The 20,422-nt window shown below is 47.0% G+C and overlaps 3 protein-coding genes across 5 annotated transcripts in view; 1 reads left to right on the top strand and 2 right to left on the bottom strand.

Moving 5' to 3' along the window:
* The window catches only part of LOC117226063 (uncharacterized), a 60,584-nt gene that overhangs the window by 2,368 nt on the left and 37,794 nt on the right, over positions 1 to 20,422 (bottom strand). The window contains exon 1 of one of the 2 annotated variants that reach the window (XM_076525205.1): positions 270 to 408. The exons of the other annotated variant lie outside the window; for it this stretch is intronic. The gene's annotated coding sequence lies outside the window, so the exon portion shown is untranslated. Of the gene's footprint in view, positions 1 to 269; positions 409 to 20,422 lie in introns of those variants that run through there. 2 annotated transcript variants of the gene reach the window in all.
* BORCS5 (BLOC-1 related complex subunit 5) lies at positions 34 to 1,684 on the bottom strand. The gene is made up of 2 exons (XM_033480028.2): positions 846 to 1,684; positions 34 to 775 (listed from the first exon to the last, which is right to left on the bottom strand). Exons 1-2 carry the CDS (start codon positions 1,157 to 1,159, stop codon positions 280 to 282), a joined length of 810 nt encoding a protein of 269 aa, XP_033335919.1. The 5' UTR covers positions 1,160 to 1,684; the 3' UTR covers positions 34 to 279.
* Positions 13,166 to 20,422, top strand: part of LOC117226055 (extracellular serine/threonine protein CG31145) — a 118,713-nt gene continuing 111,456 nt past the window's right edge. For both annotated transcript variants that reach the window (XM_076525188.1, XM_076525189.1), the window contains exons 1-2: positions 13,166 to 13,644; positions 16,429 to 16,547. The gene's annotated coding sequence lies outside the window, so the exon portion shown is untranslated. The remainder of the gene's footprint in view (positions 13,645 to 16,428; positions 16,548 to 20,422) is intronic.

Genomic DNA, 20,422 nt, shown 5'->3' on the forward strand with positions numbered 1-20,422 from the left:
TACAATCATAGGATTAACATGAAAATAGACATATATATTTATATATATATATATTTATATATAGAGTAGGTTTTTATAGAAGAGCTTTCTGTGCAAGATGCGTGTAGGTACTAGAAGTCTTAGGGTAAGGGTTGTTAATACAGACTTGTACCGAACAATAAAAGAAAAATACTAGAAGAATACTCTAACAGGTAGATCCAAATTGTGTTAGCACCAGTGCAAATGTACTTTTGAATACAATATAGCTTCTAGAGCTACCTCTTTGATACCTTCAACAATTTATCCGGTAGTCCATACAAATGGTTCCAGTCTCTCTTCTATAGGTAGAAGGTTGTTCAATGTATCCAGGCTCTCCAGGGTTTGATTCAGGAGAGAATGACACTTGGTTAATTGCTTGCTAAGCTCGTGTACTTTGTTCAGTTGTTCGGCAAACTTGGCAAACTTCTTTTGCCTCTCCGTCGCCAGATTGAACATTTTGGTAACTTCGGGTTCTATATTGATGCAGAGAGTAGCTTGCTCCCCGGCAATCATTTGAGCATTGTTATTAAGGTGATGTTGATAGCGTGCGCACAGATTGAACAGACCAATGGGATCCAGTCTCTCCAGGACTTCGGGGTCTCTAACGCCGGGTGGCAAATTCAGAGTACCACGCATAATGGGTAGGAACATGGGGATACTTTGTAACTTGACCAAATCGGGATCCTTGTCGGCTGAAGGGTCTGCAACAGCTGGTTTCACTACTACTATGTTGTGAATTTTATCAGAGGTAGATTTCCTGAAATAAACAATTTTATTCGAGCTGCTTGTATCCGATAAACTAGTTCAATACGTCGGGAGATCGTTACCTGTAACTGCTAGATCCTAAGCTATTCTTACGTCTAGATATATCCTGTGCACCTAAACTCTTGCCTCTGTACAGTTGTGATTGTTTGTTAGTCATCTTTGGCGAGTCCCCGATGGGTCTGTTCACCGTGTAAGATATATATGGTAGGTCGGAATCCGAACAAATGCTGGCACCAGGGCTGATGCACCTGGGGGGAGTGTCCTCCGGCACTCTCTCGCGATTCGGTACGCTTTTACCACGCCTCAATGGAGCACCTCTGGTCCTACCTGAGCCAGTGTTTTGTGCACCGCCTTGAGAGCTTTGTTCCGACCCCATCCTGATCGATTCGATTACCTCAGATAAGTTCACGAAGCTTGCATAAATATAAACTCCTTCAACAGTTCATGTTAACTTTTGGAGCATTTAGTGTACTATATATATTTATATATATATATATTATAATGCCATTAAAAGCCGCATTCGGTAGCTCTAATCTTCTAAACGTTCCATAATAAGTATAGTCGTAACAATAATCGTCATGTAAGGAATAAGGCCATTCGACGCTGCTCCTTCGCGTGTAACGTTCTAAAGAAGCACTCGCTGCAGTCGTTCATTATTACGATTCACAGCGATCGATTGGACATCAGAGCGTTCTTTTTCATCGAGCATCGTTTGTGAACTCGCGTGGACCGCGTTTGCAGACGCCGCTCGAATTCGTATCGGCCAGCGCGATAACGGCACACCACGAAATCGGTTACTCGTTCCTCTGTTGTCAAAAAGTCATTTCCCTTTCTGTCGATGACTGTCGTCGCTTTGCTAGAGTGGATTCACGTGCCATTGTCGTCGACACGACGGGAACACCATCTGAGAAACGTATTTCGAAGCAACGAGCTGGGAATCCCCCAGTATTCGCTCGATAACGCATTCACCTCGCACTGTTGCGGAAAACTATTCCCAAATTCCTATCCGGCGAAAAAATCCAAAATTTTATACATCAAATAGGTCGAGGACACTCCAAAATAGAATTTAGGGAGCTCTGCGAAAGAGAATTTCATTCGATTTTTAATTTTATTTGTAACTCGAAAATCTTTCCAAATCAGGGATATCGATTTTTAGTTTGTTTCAAACTGTCCATCTGTGGAGAAATTTGTAGAAGGATTTTTTGATTAGGGAGGAACGATTTCTACGAAAATTTGTATCTATCGAAGTCGGTGAGGAAAACGGTTGCTTATAAATATATGTCGGACGGTCCATTATCATTCGAACCGGAGATACAGAAATTGCTGGTCCGACGGCATCAGAAGTCGTCGATTTTATCAGCCGAATTTTTGTTTCCACGAGCCTCGTCTGAGCCCCTGATAACAGTCGAACGTCGTGCAGCCATGTTGTCGTTGCCGGTTGAATAATCGATGCTTTTTCAGAGGGTTTTTATCTGAACGCGTCGATAAAAGTGTTTTCCCTTTTTTATTACCGCAGGGCGTGCACTAGCATCTTTTCAGTGTAATTGATATTATTAAGAATAGCACGGACGAGTACTCGTTGCCAATGTTAGTATATACATGTCGCATAAGAATTTTTATTCGCTTCCAAATCATGAAACGCGCCGGAACGCAAACGAGGTATACCGAATACTCGATTTTTGCTAAGAAGGTCCACTCCTATACCTTGTCCGTGCTAGCACGTTTTCGCTATAATCGATACCATAAACGTTAAATATAACTAAGCATTTCTATCGCTATAAAAGATGATGGCTTGGCTAATTATTCGTCGTAAAATTTCATCTGGACGCTTCGCCTTAAAAACTAGAACGAAGTTTCTCCTACGGTCGTCCGTTTGAAATTCTTGTTCGCTCCGAAATTTATCGCCTCGATTTGAATACGCCCGTAGAATGAGCATACAAAATGCAAAATGCACGCGTTTCGAGGTTTAGGCGATGGCCGAGCAAGCAGTTGCGTTGCGCAAAATGGTAATTCCTCGAGTCGATGCTCTTTACAACCACTTTTGGGCTTGATCCAGGCCACCCACGGTTGCCTAACTTCGCGGGACGATATCAACATTAAATTTGCATTATTCCGAGCCGTGACGCGCGTCGTTAGGTCCTCGTCTTTTCCCATCTGGACCATTCTTGCGCAATCGTCGCCATTTCCTAGAATGTCCGAGGCACGGTATTTATATTCAAGATCATTCGATCCGAGAAACTCGCGCGCCTGTCTGGAAGAGACGTCGATCTCCCTTCGAATCCCCTGGATGCTCACCAAAAACATTTATCAAGACGTCGGCGTCTAATTCCCGTTGTCATCGATCAAACTTCAAAAACGAGGATTTATATCGCGATCGGTGGGCAGAGCGTGGCTTGCGCCGAGCATAATCTCCGTTCGAGCCTGATCTCGTTTACACGACTCGGACATCGGTCCCCAGCATCGTCGCTAATAACCGAGCCACGCAGCTCCACTTAATTAGCTATTCGGAGAGCCCATCGCGCGGTCAAGGAGAAAACTCTTGTAATTTCACGGCGCCGCCGCGCCGACCAGTTTCCAAACGGTTCCCGTGGCGTCTTCCAAGTCTATTAAGGTCGATTAGCGTTCGCGTTAATTATCGACGGTGAATCGAAACGGTTCCGCTCTTTTTTCCGAACTTTCCACCGGCCGGGCATATCCGATCCTCCTCTGCTTTCCACTTTCGACGGGGACTCGCGTGACCATTTCCTCCGCCCGGCATCGGAAGCGATTTAGAAAGCGGGCGCTTAGCGAAAAACAGACCGGTCGATCTGCACGGAGGCGTGCCTATTAACGAGTCGTCGTCTGGTTCGAAATAATTATCGCGGAGCCGCGCCGGCTCGCGAACGAAAGTCATCGAAATATGTAACCGCAGTTCCTCGCGGACGCGCGCAATTCTCAGTCTTTCAAAGACCGCATGCATGCTCGGTCCCATCGCATTCTGCTGTGTTCTTCGACGAGTCCTCGTTGCAACAACTTTCTAACGCATCGACGTATCCAAGCATTATCTTCTCGGTCCGCTGGCCAACAGACAGAAACGACTGGGCATAGCGTTCCTTATCAACGTCGCTTGAATTCAGAGCGGTCAACCGTGATACTATTTTTTAGCTGCGACAGTTGCTGGACATTTTTTCTCTCAACCTTTCGGTCATTCGAAAGCTCTCGCCCTTACAGTAATTTATTTCTCTGGTTTCTGTTCACCGAACCGAAAAGTAAGCGCGTTCGTCGCATCCTCTAGAAATTTGTAACAATCGAACCGCTTAACGTAGGTTCATTAAATTTCTCCTATATTTAGACTTTGCTTCGAAGAATATACGTAGAAATTTTCAACATGGAAGATTCATTTTGGTATAAGATACGACGATTTTTGTTTAAAGCCTTCCAAGATAACGTTTGAGAAAGTAAGTTTCATCGATAATTAGGAAACAAAAAGCGGGGATGGAAAAACGACTTCGTTTCAAGATACATAGTCTCGTTAAGATCCTGTACGCACAATTCGAATCGAATCAATCGAACAATGCTTTCGGGGAGCTTATTTAAAAATAGGTCAAAGCGGGGTCAGGGGCGCTTTGATCTCGCGAATCGTTCACCTGTATTACGGTTGAGCATTACGAGGTAATAAGTTTGAGCATTACGAGGCGTTTGCGATGTTCATAATTGCGAAGAAAAATGGGAACAAATCGAAAACGACGGAACTGGGGGTGTAACAGAGGGACGCGAAGCACGGGGCAAAGAGAGACGCGTTAATAAGAGCAGCGGAGTAAATGGAATATGCATGCATGTCTCCTGCAGGCTGCTCGGGTTCGCACAGATTCCAATATTCCCCTCGACTGTTCCAGCTCCGGTTATGACTGGACAGTACCAGCCCGAGTCCTCGAAAATTCCCCGCCCGGCCGGTCTTCGTCCTGTTTTTTAATCTGTGGCCGGGCCGCCAAAAAGAAACACTTGACTGGTATTTTTCTCATAGCCCCATGATACCCTTCTGAATAATTCAGCGCGGAATTTTGGCCGTGCTCCGCCGAAATTTCCCCGAACCACCCGCGCGGAATTGTTCGTTTTCACTCTGTCGCGGTACATAAAATTGCAATTCCCCCGGCGAACAATACGCCGGCCGGTCTAATAATTTTCCGAGCTGCAAAAATTCTTCCGGAACTCTTGCCTCCCTTATTGGCAATTTTGATCTTTTGCACGGCGGCGGAGCGTTCTTTTGTCGCGCGGTTCGAAGCGACGCGGTATTTCCAATGAAAAACTCGTTCGGTCGATTGTCACCGCCCCGGTAGAATCATTTTTTCCGCGCGAACCGTTTCCCTGATTATCGCGGAACGACTTGGTCGCCGTCGAGCCGCGGTTCCTCGGACTTTTTCCGCGAAAACCGCTCGCCGCTGAAGCGACTCCCTCTCTTTAGGAAAAAAATCTTCTCGGTGCTCACGGTCAGTTTATTCAGTTGTTTAAACTTCGGCTTGGACCTCGCGGCGCTTGCATTCTTCCGGGGCGGCCCTTTCGAAAACATTGTCGTCGGAGGAAATTTCATCCGAACGTAGATCTCGTTTTTCCCTCGGGTGACCCCTCTGCGACTCGTTGTGCGGTTAAACACCGCGTGTGCCGCAGCGGAGACGCAAATTGGACGTTTCAGCAACGTCGGGAACGCTGCCGGTAGTTTTTCAGACCCGAAACCGCCGGTTTTAAATAATTACGGCAATTGGACCGACCCGGGCGACGCGATATCTAATTTTCCCGATGTTAGCTTCCCTTAGGAAACCCTTCTGGAATTGCTGCCAATCCTATTCTTGACGAAAGAAAATTGGCAAATGGCACAATCATTTGTTCGGTGGAACCCAAAATTTGATGCTATTATATATTTTCGTATCATACGAAGCCAAGAAATCTTTCATCTTGAAGAAGTTTGTGCAATATGCCCAAAAATTATGGGCGCGTAAGAAATTGACAAGGGACACGATCAATTGTACTTTGCAATCGAAACTTGCATCGTATTTTATATATTTTTATTACGAAATCAAGGTATCTTTTATTTTAAAGTAGCTCGTGCGTTTTTTCCAAAGAATTATAGATCGTGCGTTACTCTATCTGACGTTACTCTATCCGTTTACTATAAAAGAATTTTGCATCTGGAAAAGATTTTATGTATCGTTCGTCGAAGAGTTACGACTGTATAATCAAGAATAAACATCGCTGAAAGTTACATAAAAAATCGACGCGTGTCCCCGCCGATTTACCGTAGCGAAACGGGCGGCCAGAACTATTCTAGCGGTTGAGATATACGATTCGATTATTCACGAGACGCTACGGATTTTAATAGAACGGGCCCGGTCTCCTAGCTATTTTGCGCTCCGCTTAATGTTTAGACGATTTGGAGCACACGAGCACGATTTTTCATTCGCGAAACTTGCGAGAGCATCCCGCTCGAGCAAAACCTTAGGCGATCATTCTTGTTACCGTGCAGAATGACACGAGCGATCGTGACCTTTCTTTAACCAGCTTCTTTTATCGTGCAACGAATATTTCAAGTAATTCTAGAAGCAAGTCGACTTGTCGTCTGAAATTGGATAAGTTAACAGCCTGTGCAATTACATTACGCTAGATTAGTTTAATCTACAAGCCGACACAGTTTTAGCGTAGATTTTGATGGAAGCGTATTCGGATCCGGTGCAAATTCTTTCGTACGGAATCGCGCGTACGGCCGTCACAAACGAAAGATAAACTTGAAAATACCGTACGAATTAATCGAACGCAGCGAACGAACATTATCTGGAGAATGCTCGAGCTCGATGGAGCGTGCATTAATGCGATGTAATAGAAGCGGCGCGATCTGAAATATTGTGCACGGAGAAACGGGATCGCGTACGGTGGTTTCGTTCGCTGGAGATTTCGTCGGGTGCCTCGCACAATGCGTTTCATCCTTTGAAATAAATTCGACGGGATTACGAATCGCGGAGGCTGTTTGCAAAGAAAGCGAGAGGCGGCCATTACGCCGCCGAGAATCTCGATCGCGCTCACAGATATCGGCGGTTGTAATCTGCTAACGACTGTTTACACAATATCGGCGCTGAGCGAGGCGGGACGACCGACGCGGCGAGGTATTTCCGTGCATCGCCGATTAACCAATCCCGTTGCGTACAAATTATTTTAATAACACGGTTTATCGCGAGCCTCGGCGGACGCGTTTCACGTGTCAACGAGCCGTTTCCATTGCGCGCCGCAATCGAGGGAAGCACAGTTTTCGCGACCGTTTCCTCGCGAGATCGTTTTTCTTCTCTAGTGCCGCCAGCCGCCGTTCCCCGCGTTATTTATTAATAGGGTAAACGCGCGATTCGAGAGCCCGGAACAGAGACACCGGGAGGACCACGAGCGAAATTTCGTTGCTTGTTCTCGCGGCCTCGCCACGGGACACGACTGAATAAACAATCTCGCTTCGAGGCGAATTCTTCTTTCCCGAAGTCGACGCTCCGCGGTTTCAATTGTGCAGAGGACGCGAACGCGTCGCGATACCGTTCCTCCCGCTTCTAAATGTTCTCTTCCCTTTTCTCCTCCGCGGATTATTGGCACGGGAAAGCTTCCTCCGAACAGCGAGCTTCTACCGCGTTCTCTGTTCTTTAGGACGTTTCTTTTTTTCTATCTTTTTCCCGGAGAGAGTCATTCTAGACTTGTTTCGATCGTCGATGAATTACACGTTTTTGTGAATCATTTCAGACGAATCCAGCGCGTGTATCGATTCGGAATTTTGTGGAAATATTTGCGAGTACTTGTAGAACGCGCACAAATTTTTCTGTGCGAGAGGATAGGTTTCTTTCGAAGTCAGAGGGTGATCGCAGTTTGACTATCGAAAGACTTCGCGAATTTTCGGACGCAAAGCTAGCTGATAATATCGATTCAGAATTTTGTGGGCATATTTTTGAGTCCCCGCAGCACGTGTGCAATGTTTTATCTTTCATAATAAATGCTACGTTTATGGTTATAATAGCTCAATCATAGATATCCATCAGCAGTTGTAATCGAGAGGTTTCCGGAGCTCGATCGACTTGGAAAATTTCTTGAAACGAAACCGACGTCGACTTAAAATTTCGCAGACGCATTTGTCAAACGCTAGAGAACATGGACAAGTTGCATCGAGAAGCAAGGCAAGCATTTTTATCGAAAGTTACAACTAAATCCTCAAAGTCATGCACTCTTCCCTGGACCAGCAATCGAGGCTGGGACAAAAAGCAGAGCCTTCTATTCTCCCGCAGAGTAATATCACCTAAGTACACGTCCCCCGAAATTTCGAGCATGTCCGTAAATAGCAATTTCATGCTCGCGTCTCGCGGCATCGTTTCGAATAATCCCGCGAGGCGATATCTTTCCGGGCCGCGTCCAGATGTGTCCGCTCGAATCGTCGCGGAACGGGGCGCGTTCTGGAACGGGCAGGAGCCTGTCGTTTATTCGAAAAAGATTGCGCGAGACAGTGGCGTTGCCCAGAGCAGTGGTCGCTCGTTTTTCCATCAGATTCGGAGCATTTCAGCTGGCCGAGAGCTGGTAGCTGCGTGGTCGCGACCTCGACTGGGGTTTTTCCGTACAAAAAGGTTTCGGGTCAAGGCTCTGGGGCTCGGTGGTTAGGGCCCCGCGGTTGACACAGCGTATCTAGATGGATCGTGGGCCACGGAATAAGGCCTCTTTTCAAAGTAGGCCAAAAGAGTATGGTCGTCGTCGTTGCTCCCTTGGTAGCCGGCAATCTCGAGATAAAAATCGCGAACGCGTCGAGAGAGAGAATACCGTGGCGAGGAAGGCTCGACGGTGGAGGACGAGGGGTTCGAATGGTCGGGAGAATCGAGGGGGGACAACGGGTAGGGGGAGCGTAAAAGCGGCATTAAATTTAAATTGCTCGTATCCCAGCGCGCCTAGCGCGAAACTTTAAGAGGCGGCGTCATCAAAAAATGGAGAGACGACGACGTCTCGTCGTAAAAAAGACGGCCGCGATGCGTATCCCCCTCTCGCCGGCGAGACGAGGCGAGGCGAGAGATTACACCGCGAAATGTGATTGTGCGCGACTATCAGCCCCCTTGCGAGATCTGAATTACGATTTTATTCCGCTCGCGAGCCCGTCGATATATGTACTCCTCCTCTTCCTTCTCGGCCCCCTTTTCACGGCTCTGTTCGACACACAGTCCCGGATTAGATGGGGGTAGACCAGTTTGCTTCTCGCCACTCGATTAAGGTCCTGCCGCCGGCAGCAGCTTCTTGATCCTGGAATTAGCCTTTCCAGTCCTCTATGATACTTATCTCTCGCGCCGACGCTGCCGAACATCCTCGGACCAGTTTAGTGTCTTCCTCTCCGCCTGGCATTTGGTTTCGTAAGATGAAGCTGTTCGAGGAACAGTCGTGCCGCCTCTATCTCCGGCCGGTTTTCACCAACCGCGAAGAATACCGTCGACGTATTTCACCCGGAAGTTAGGCGGCTCGCGCAAGAGCAATTTCTAAATCAATGTTTGATCGCGCCGTTTGTAACAGAACCGCGGTTTTCACGCGTGCCCGCAAATATTCGCACGGTGCAAATAGCTTCGCCGCGAAGAAACCTGGCAATCGCTTTTGGTTTCGGTTCACTCAACCGGACACGAAAGGATACTGTCTTTGATCGGTCCTCTCGAGTCGCATAACTCAACGATCTATCCTATCGATCATCGTCGTGGATCCTTCGAGAATATACGCGAATAGTTTATCGTAAATAGTTGCCCCTCCGCTGAGAAAAGAAATGATTTTTCCATCTCGTTGCAAGCATCGATGTTTCGAGGTCTCGGGACACAATTAACACTTAGCCAACCGAATGGGGAGATTGATGCCATATAAGTTTGCTTAGTAATTTTTGTTCAATAGAATGAAATACTTTAATTTTATGAAGATTTTTGAGATCTCTAGCGCGGTCGTGGAAGTGTTAAGAAGCCTCGACGCCCGTGAATTATGAACATGTTCGAATACACATTAGGTTTTACGGGTTCCGGACGGAGTGGCGAACTCGTAAACGAGTCGAAGTTAATTGGGAATTGAACCGGACGAAGCGTTCGCGAACAGCGAACTTTAACAGCGAAGAAATAACGTCGGCTAGATTAGACCGCGATAAAATCCGCGGGAGTTAGGCGAAGTAGGCGCGAGCGAGGGCAGAAGGGGGAAGAAGAAGGTCGGGTACCTTGGAAAAGGTCCGAGCGATTTGCGGCGAGATGCGAATCTTGATCGCTGCTTGGTATGCAGACTAGTCCGGGCAAACATCGAAATTTCGTCGAACCGGCCGAGAATTTGGTTGCTTAGGGCTGTTTGCCTGGCGGAGAGGCAGAGACCCGGAGAAATCTGCGATTCGTGCCTCTTCCCTCGCGTTCTGCATCCTCGCTACCCTATTATCAACTTTGCGACCGTGTGAACGCCTTCTCGCAATTTTAAAGGCTAACCCGTTTACACGGTTCGGTCCTTTACCGCTCCGGATTGCGTTGTCCTTTCGTTCCGAGCTAATACTGGCCGGATAACTGCCTTTTCGGATAAGAATATTTTTTTGCAATCGTTCCTCTGTTCGAGAATGATGACATTTAGTTTCATACCATTGGGACTTGCGTTGCACTCAACAGCAAAGTTAAAGCATCGCTAATTTTTCACCGAGAAAATGGTCGATCTTTGAGCAGCTGTAATTCCGTTGCAAGCTATGTTAAAATCGTGACTTTTTTTAAAAATTGAAGCTCGAAGTTTCTGCTTCACAATAGCGTATTCTAATTTTTAGTAACGTTCCGCTCCGTGACCGATAGTATCCTAAATCCGAGGGCATGTTCGCGATCCCGAAAAAGTGCAAAGTTTAACGCTCTCTATGGACCTGCACAATTTTTTTCGAGCATGTCATTCACAGGGCCGCAAAGTTCGGACTTTCCCCTTTAATTTAAGGGGCGAATCGAGTCGCTACGATTTTTTCTCGCTAAGTTACAGCACTTTAAATGTGCCGCCGACATAAATTCTGTTGATACAATTCTATTGGCCATAAAGGGTTAAAATACGTTGAATGGACGGTGTACTATTGCGCGTTATAGAACTTTAAAGGATAATAGCTTCGGTAGAAAATGTCTCGGAGAACACAAGCAGTACTTGCTCGAACGCAAGACGAATCGAGGCATTATTTTCAGCTCGAGAGGAATGTAGCGCGGAGCTGTTTAGAACGACTCGAATTAATCGAACGGTTCGAACCCGATCCGTCATCGTGGCTCTCGCGGATCGATATTCGATCTGCTCGTAGAATTTCGAGAGACCTCAGCACTCCTGCTTGAAAAATGATTTGACGGTGGTCGCTGCAAAATCGGAGGAAAGTAAGGAGTCATTCCGGTCGCAAGAAATCGACGCGGTATTTTTCTTCACCCGTGAATTTCTCCTCTGTAAACGTGTCCAGGTGTACAGTAACTTACCTGGATCGATTTGTAACTTGTCTAGGATACGCGATTCGGACCTATAGAGAAATCCTTTGAAACCGTAGGCAAAAATTAGCGGAATCCTGCGTCGCGCGAGAAACGAGTGGACATGTATGAATTAATCCTCCGTGTTCGCGTTGCTTCCTTCTTCCGACTTCTACAATTTCATCGACGCATTAGGAGCGATAAGAAATATTTTCCCACCGAAATCACATACTTACGCCCAATCTTTTGTTTCCCTTTTCTGCCCACAACGTAGCCGTGTCGATGATAAATTAAAAGAGATTAGATATCGCGGCCCAAATATTCGATGATTATCTGTGTACTTGTTTTCTCATTTCGAGGGCTCTTTTTACGTAAGCGATAATGTGTGCAAGGTTGCACACACGGCGCAACAAAGTACGAAAATTTCGGAGGTCGGGTGTCCCGATGGTATCGCGTAATGGGCGAAGAGTGTAATTGAATTCGCATGCGGGTCTCCCGCGCTCCTTTGTGCAGCTTATGCACCGGTGCATCGTCACGAGTAGACACTCGGCTAGCCGGGTAGCTGTTCCTCGGCGGGCGGGGATGAGCAGAGGGAGGAGGAGAAGGAAGAGGAGGATGGCCCCGTACGTGTCTTGTCTTCGTTCGATCTTCGGGCCGGGTCAAGTCGTTTGCATTTACTGCCAGTCCTGCCTCCGGGGAGCTGGCTTTCCATCGCATCGGTCAGAGTCATCATCGCGTTTCAGTTATCGCGGTGCCTTCGCTCGCCCGTTACAGGGCGAAGCTCGTGCTCCGAACGAGCCGACACTTGTTACTATTAATTACGCCGGCGAAATCAGCCCCATCCACCCGGCCACTTTAACCTCGTCGCCGATAGAAATTGCGAGCTTAAATTGATTAATGCCCTGCGACTGGATTTATGCGCGCCGCTCTTTCGCTGCCGCCGCGCCGCCGCGGCCTTCGTCTCCGTCGCTAACTGTTCCGTAATTATTTTATTATTGTCGCTTCGGGATTCGCCGGAACTCTATAAACGAACTGTTGCTTCCTCTCTTTCCTCGCCAGCAGTAGTAGTCGGTCTCCATTAACATCCGCGTCGATTAGCACCTCGCGAATTCCTGCGCGAGAAAAATCAGATCCATGTTTATTTCACCAAATATCGGTTGTACACAGGTGTCACAATTTTTTTTCAACGAACTTGGAACTCGATATTTAGCACGGTTTATTATTCGGCTGAATCAAAATTGGTTCGCACCTGCGATATTCAAGAGCGTTGCGCAAGTAATTTATATAATAAATCTTGTCTTCTCTGTTCTTGCATTACGAAATAAGTTGACCCGACTTCGTGTGATTTTTATAGACGCCGCGCCGCGGCGGTGCACGCGTTAAAAGCGGTATTGTTATTTAATAGGTTATAGTCGAAACTTTCGAATGCATCGGCGAAACAAGGAACGCGAAACCAGTCATTCCGGATCCGGTTGCAGCTTCGTAATCGTTTCAGCGATTCAAAAAATTTGCAGGATCGAAGTTTCGCGGGCGAAGACTCCGTAGCAATTTTGCGGAGCGCGAGACGAGTTCGTGACCGGTCGTTTTGGGCCCGGTGAACCGTGCGTACCAAAAACGCGGGGAGCCCAAAGTTCGTGGGATCGAAGTTCTGTAACACGCGCAAGTTTCGATGGAACTTGGTAGAACAACGAGCCTGGAACCGGTCGTTCCGGGAATCCGGGAAATCGCGTTAAAGTTGTGAAATTTTTAACGACTGGCCCGCGAAGAAAAATTGCCGAAGGCGTCGCAACGAGCCAATCGTTGACACGCATTTTCCGCGGCGTCGGGGTCGCGAGGTCGGCGGGATGCGAGAGGTTGGATGCTCGTCCGCGGTAAAAGCTGGGAGAGAGGGAGGGAAGGAGGGGTGAGGTTGCCTCGCGCGCCATCGTGGGTTCAGTGAGCAGCGAGCTCTCGTCGCGTGAACATCGTCTCGTCACGGGTCTCTCGGAAACCGGCGAGCCACGTGCTTCATTGTTCCGTCGCGTCGGCGAGCTTTCCCGTCTGTTGTCGGTTTCGATTCGCGATTCAAAACCGAGAGGAACCGTTCTTGTTTGTTCGCGCGCGCGGACGTCCGCGTCGGTTGCAAGCGGGGTGCGTCGGTGTCGCAGAGCGGTGACGGGATATCGCGTGTTCGCGTGACCGACGAAAAACCGGGTCGAAGGTTATTGCAATTCAAATCGAGCCGAATTATATCGAGCCGCTTTGCTCCTCGTTCCGTCTGTTTCTACGCGCCTTCTCTTCCCCCGATTTCATTCAGTTGTTCTCGCATTTGGTCGCGAGACCAGTATTTTTCGAGTATTCGGGGTCGTTCGTGGTGGTTGCAACTGTGATCGGTGCATCGCATTGTGCTTGGATGCAGCGGCGGCTGTGAAAAGTAAGTTATGTTTACGAGCAATTCGAACCTCCATTTAGATATCTGGCAAATTTCTTTCTCTTCTTTGGCTTAGCACTCGAAGACATGTTGACTCTCGAGTGCGAAGGGTTGATCTTATTTTAAATTGAATCGTATCATCGATCGGATCCTGGTGCAGTGGTGTTTTAAAAATTCTGCGATTTTTGGTAGCAACGCTGTAACATTTAAGCTGCGATAGAGGATAAACGTTCCAGATTTGAAAGACTAATGTCTAGAGGCATTTTAAATGCGAGACTAGTTCCCCTGGCTTGCAACCAGGCGTGCTTGTTTGTCCAAGACGAGGTGTCCGTGGTTCGAAGGCGGAGACGCGGGTAAACATCTCGTTTTAAAAATAATTCTACGCGTTCCTAGAGCCAGCCACGAAAGCTCCCATCGCGTCGTTTACATCTTCGTAAATGTTTTACTTTGTCTTAATGCGACCGCATCGTTCGACATTTCCCAAACGGTTCTACCCCCAGGAGTCATCCCCTGCAAATCACGTGCATCGCTTCAGAGCGACTATATTTCATAACAGTTAGTATTATCTGTATAATACAATACCGACATATCCATTCCTACGTTCTTCGCGTGTATCTGGAGAAATATCGAGATATTAAAATATCTATATCTGTATAGATTTCTTTTATTGTATTTACTTATATATATTTTTCTTTATTTTTATGTTTATTTATATTTATTTTATTTAATTGTCTCAATGTACATTAGCACAACATTTGGTGAAAATAATATTTCATTATTTTCGTAAACCAAATAAACGTTTGAACGCGTTTTTTCTTGAACCTTTATTATATAAACATAAGTCGCTATGCGAGCAGCGACTCGTTCAAACGGAAAAATTCGAACGGAAGATTTTACAATGTTGTGGATTCTTCCAGTAGAGTGACGCCGGTCTCGCGCTATCAATCGTCGACGGAGTCAACAGCTCGAGGAACAATGATATTAAACGTAGCTCGATTAGGGAGAGCAGAGCATTCTGAACGGAATCCAAGCTTATCGCTTATCAGCGTCGTCCACGTTCGAAATTCTTCCTGTTCGCGCGTGCAGCAAAATCGACCGATATTTCGTGGTGTGCGCCCGTCGTGTTTGTACAATTAGGAGCTCGTTCCGCGGCGTTAACACCGAAAGTGTCGAGGGAACCGGGCCCCGGAGCGGTTTGTTGCGTAATGACGGCAATTGCACGGTGCTTGTGTCGTGATAAGGCATGTGCCTCGGACGTTCCTCAGGTGTACCGGGAGCACCGTACTCCCACGTCGTCGTCGACGTTTCATTGTAATTTCGCGGGGAAGATAGTAGGGCCCAGATACCGCGCCTTAACGAGCCGGGATCCCTATCGTCTCGTCGACGTACATCCCGGCAACACCGTGTTTCGTTTCGTCAATAACTTTGGGCGCATAGCTCGTAAATCATCGAGTTCCCGGATATATTGAGAACAGCCGGAAAATTGATTTACGCCAGTTTTTTAAGTACGTGCCGCGAATGCTGCACCGGTTATTGCAGCTCCGCGTGAACCGTCTGTGGCTCTTGACGGTGTTATCTTTTTGTTGATTTTCTCGCGAGACGGGTAACTTCGGGGCTAGCTTCGGACGAATTTTCGGAAGTTATGCTAACGAGAAACCGCAAAGAATCTACGTTGACCTTAACGTTCTCTGCCTCCAAACATTTTCGTATTCGTTTTTCTATAAAAAAGGGATGATTCAAGTAGAGCCTGAAAGGTATGGAATAAAACATGCAAATCTGTAACGGAAAAAGGTGCACTTGTTTTTCTAGAAATATCGACAACTCGTTAATGTCACCGTCCGAGACGAAAATTCTCGATTAAATTCGTTATAAAGTTAGTGGGTCGAGCTCGATTTAAACTTCATTTAATTACGGTTAGAAATTTCAAGTTATATCTAAGATTGTACCAGTCCGATAAGTGTCAGTTAACTCGGATTTATGATAACATTCGACGAATTTGGATTCGGTAGCGAATTACTTACCATTTCAGCCGCGTTCGATTTCCAGATTAGGATCTATTAAAAATTGTATCGCATACGAGGCGGTGAAACGGTCTTGAAACTCGTCCGGTAACTCGATTCGAAGTCCGTGGCCGCGGTTCATTTGGATGTCGTTTCAAGTTCGACGGGAACAATGGTCCGAAAGTTACGAGAGTCACCTGCGAGCATCGTTGCAGTGCGCGCATAGTCACGCGTTCCCGGTTGCATAATGCCTTGATTAACGGCGGACAGCCGCGCCATTGAAAGATTTCGTGAAAGTCGCGGCGCATCCTCGCGATCGCTGCTTGCACTCGACAAACAGCTCTGCTCGGCTCGGCTCGGCTCGCTTCCAAGGAAAATGAAAGGTTCTAAAGGTCGTATTAGCGACCAGTTAACCGACTGTTTAACCGGCAGTCAACGAACCTTCTATTACGTTGCGTGAGTTACGAGAAATGCACGTTACAGTCGTGCAAATATTTCACTTATCGGCGTCCGCCATCAGACGTTTACTGTGTGCTCACAGTCCAAAAAAAAATAAGCAAGGAACGTTCTTGACACACAAACGGCGCGCAGATAGCGCATCATCGACGTTTAGCACAATTTTTAAAAGCTTACAGAGCGCAATTTCGAAGCTACAATACAAAAAGAACCATTTCGAAGATTCTCAAAATATTGACACAGTAACAGATTTAGTATCTCGAAATATCTGCGACACAATCTATGAACCGAATCTATTCGCATTACTATAATCCGCTGTTTTGGTCCGCAGAAAACCGGAGCGAGAATATCTGCTGCAAGGATCGTTCCAGTTCGCCTGGATCTTTATCTCTCTTTGATCACACCGGTTCTAGAGGAGGATCGACAGTTGCGAGACAGGTTGGCAGACAGGTAAGACGATTTTTTGTTTCGTCCGACTTCGTTGACCTTTTTTCCGCGAAATGCCGCATTTCCGCGCTGCGAAAGTGAAAGTCATCAACGCAGCGGACAACCGCGAATTTTGCCGCTCGATTCGGCCACGCCGTCCGCATAAAATGCATCGTTGATGCCGCATCGATTCGCTTTTTGCATTCCGGCATGCCAGGGACCTTTTTCTTGCTGCGCTTTTTTTCTTCTACCGTGCAACATCGTTCGTTCCTCGCGCGCGTATCGTTCGCAGTAATAGGTCAGCGTTGGTATAATGGCGCCGTTGGATGTAAATTCGTTACTACGATTGTCGCCTCGGTGATTAATACCGGTGTTTATCGCTGGTCCCGCGATGATGTTTTCAATTGTTCGCGCCATTACGAGTGCTAGGTTATTAAAGTGCAGCACGTTAACTGAGATGGCCACCCGATTCTACGACACGCTAATGTTTCAATACCCGCGCTCTCCGCAGTTTATTATCGCGTCGCAACGAAAATTGCTCGATTGAAACTGATCCAATTACTCGACGAGCACAAATCTCCCGCACATTCTACTTACTTAATGCTTTCGTGCAATCTCAATCATGTTCGTTCTATTAACCGTTTCGTTCAGGCTCCATCCGTTTCGATCATTAGCTTCGGCGACTCCCGACAAAATGTTTGACCAACGAGAAATAGGATCGTTAATTTTCTAGTCTCCGGGCAACGCTCGACAGAGTGCTTGACAAAGTGCTTCTGAAAAATCGATCCCCATGGTATCAGAATCCTCTCCAATTTATTTGGTAAGGTAATCTTCGATCTTCCGGTCTTCCTCCCGCCGAGTAAAATAATAAATTCTCGGACAAGAGTAGCAGCCGCAATAAAAATAAAGCTTCTAATAAATCGGAAAACGGGGTTTCTGGGTCGTCGTTTTTTCCCCTCCCCGAACATCGAGCCGGTCGATTATCGATGCTCGATAGCTTAACTTGCTTTCATTAGGCTCCTTTGTCGCCCTACCGGCGCATCAACGAACGGCCGGCAATTATTCGCCGCGTTAATTACTCGCCATTAACGAGTTTGGAGCGCGAGAGTCAAGGTCCTTCATTTATCCGTCCAATTTGCGCCGCGTTTTCTTGCAGTTTCCTCGTTTTTTCCTCCTGTCCCCGCCGCGATCCGGCTCGCTTAGCCTCGTCTCTCACGTCTCTCCCGTACGCGTGTCGCGCTTCCGCCGTGAAATTACTGTTGCTCGCGCTCGATAGATCCTTAAACAGATACATTTCAAATAACTGCTATAGCCCGACGAGCGACTCGGTCATCAGCTTTCCGCGGCAACCATTAATTTTCTGCAGCTATCGAGCCGCACTTCAGAAATTATGCCCCGAGTCGACGCGCCGCGAAAATATTTTCTGCCTCGTTTGTACCAGCTCTTTATTCAATTATCCTCGTCCAACTGAGAGCGCCGGACGCGACGGTATCAGGTTTCCCGCCCCATAGTTTCGAGATATTCTAGATTTCGTATTTTATTATTGAAACGAATGCACCGGCGTCGATTCTGCAACAACGGGGACGGATCGATTGCTCTTTCCGCCTTGGATCTATCGTCTATTGATAAGCAGCCGGTGAGGTTAATCATCGTTGCACCAGATGGCTGTTGCGGTTGTCGCGATCGCAACTTTTCAATTGCATCCAATGACAACGAAGTCAAAGTTAAGAACGGATCGATGAGATGCAAATTGGTACCGGCTTAAGGTGACTTCGACGAGGCGTTTACCTCGAGCTCTCATCAACGTCGAAGTTAAAACTTCGGTGTTTTATGCACCGTGCGTTTATGTTTGCGCATAATCGCGTGCAGTCCGCAGCGTGGTAACGAGCAGATCCGATTTTATTTTAATGCTATGAAAGTTTGGTACGAATGCGTTCGTAATTTCGCGGTGTAGAATCGGCTAGCCGCGAACAGACTCTCGTTGTGAAAGCTCGAGTGCGAATATTTAACATTCGGCGAGAGAGAGAGAGAGAGAGAGAGAGAGAGAGAGAGAGAGAGAGAGAGAGAGAGAGAGAGAGAGAGAGTGACGATATGTTCAAATATTATTCCATCTTCAACTTATATCGCCGCGCGGAACATCCCGTTTTACTCCTTCTCAAATCCCACAATTGAACCCGAAATTCTATGAAATTCCGGCACCGTGGATTTATTATTATAGACCGAGGTATTTATGCATATGGCAGGTACGGTTTCAGCGTTGAAGCATCGTAAATCTTTCATCGGTCGTTCTCGATTCTGCAAATCGCGGTAGCTTGTATATCAATTTTATCGCGTCGTAAATAATTTCCATCGTAGGCACATGTCTATCGATTATTCGTGACGCGAATTCGATGACCATTAAATAATTACAAACAGAAATTAGCTACGGACCTTCGCCACGCACCGTGTCCACGGTTTAACAAATATCAACGCAATTTCGCAGCGGCGATAAAAGTCTCCGCTTGTATTTCTCTACTCCATTAGCTCGTCGATTTATCTCCTCTGCGGAACGACCGCGAGATTACAGCCGCGCGCGTCCTTTTTCTAATTTTTCTCGCATTGCGAATCGATGACGCATCGTTGTTCGCGCCGTTGCACCGATCGTCGACAGACAGAAACAGAGAGAGAGAGAGAGAGAGAGAGAGAGAGAGAGAGAGAGAGAGAGAATATTTGATTAGGATCGCAGCCTGCTCGCCGATTGCGTCTCGAAGACACGCGCCTTTTGTCTCGATTCTCTCGCGTTTCGTTTAATCTAGCATCGAGCGCGATATCGCTTTTATTATAGCAATATCGGGAAATTTCTTTCGGCCGGCCGATAATCGAACCTGCGACGGAGTAAAATTTTTATCGCCGGCTTTTCCTGGAATCTGTTAACGCGGAAAATCGCGTTCCGCAGATCGCGCGAAAATTCCGCGCCCGGGCCGCCTTGTAAGTCAGCTTCCTCGCCTCTTCCGCTTCGCGTTCGCGTTCGCGCGACGCGACGCGCGGAACGAACACGCTTCTTTTATTGCTCGTATCCGCTATCGCTTCGACCTCTTCGGAAAATCCTGAACGACCTTCAATACCTCCGCTACCTCTCAAATAACACCGTCGAATCTTTATGCATTTATACGCGGATTCGTAACGCTCGAGGAAGCCCGTGCATAGATATAAAGGCAGTTTCGTTTTATCTATACGGTGAGCCATCCTCGTTCCGATTTGTTCGCAATAACATTTTTTCGGAATTCATCATGCCGACGATAAGCATCCGGCGGTTGCTTCTTGGCTCTCGTTGCGTCAACGATGATGCAAGGATTGTAATTGCAGGTCTTAGAGGTTCGCGGCGAACGTAGATAAATGAAAGACGGGTTTTAATGCCGTGAAACGTAGATGCAGTGTCATTATTTATGTAATATTTGGAATTCGACCCGTTCCGCTCGAAGTCATCCGAACTCCAAACCCAACAATAGTTCTTCGGAGTATTTTCACTTTCTACTACACGGTGCGTATTTAATGCATACGAAAACGAGTCTCGCGACAAAAGTTCAAGTTTTAACGCATCGCGCGCGGATTCTTTCTGACAATTTCACCGGAGCACTTTTACAAAGTCTTTCCAATTATTAATACGTCACAAACATTCGCTTCGTTTTATTTAGTTTCTCGTCGCGTACCGTTTCTCTGAATATCTTTCCATATAAACTCGTTTCTTCGCGAAGCACTGATTTATGCAAAACGGCAAAACTCGCGTTTAATTGTCCAGCGTATCCAGCGACCGACGATGTACGAAGAGCGTACGCAACGAGCGCGTCTCGCATACAATGCGTCAAACGAAAGCGCGAAAATGATTTTGTAACGCGATCTAACGAGTCTCGGCGACGCCT

Source organism: Megalopta genalis, chromosome 11 (assembly GCF_051020955.1).
Source record: "Megalopta genalis isolate 19385.01 chromosome 11, iyMegGena1_principal, whole genome shotgun sequence".
Taxonomy (NCBI): domain Eukaryota; kingdom Metazoa; phylum Arthropoda; class Insecta; order Hymenoptera; family Halictidae; genus Megalopta; species Megalopta genalis.

Excerpts from the sequence above, each read along its gene's own strand:
- BORCS5 (XM_033480028.2), bottom strand. The coding sequence starts at position 1,159 with ATGGGGTCGGAACAAAGCTCTCAAGGCGGTGCACAAAACACTGGCTCA. Across the intron at positions 776-845 it reads TTAGGATCTAGCAGTTACAG|GAAATCTACCTCTGATAAAA; the intron begins GTAACGATCTCC and ends TGTTTATTTCAG.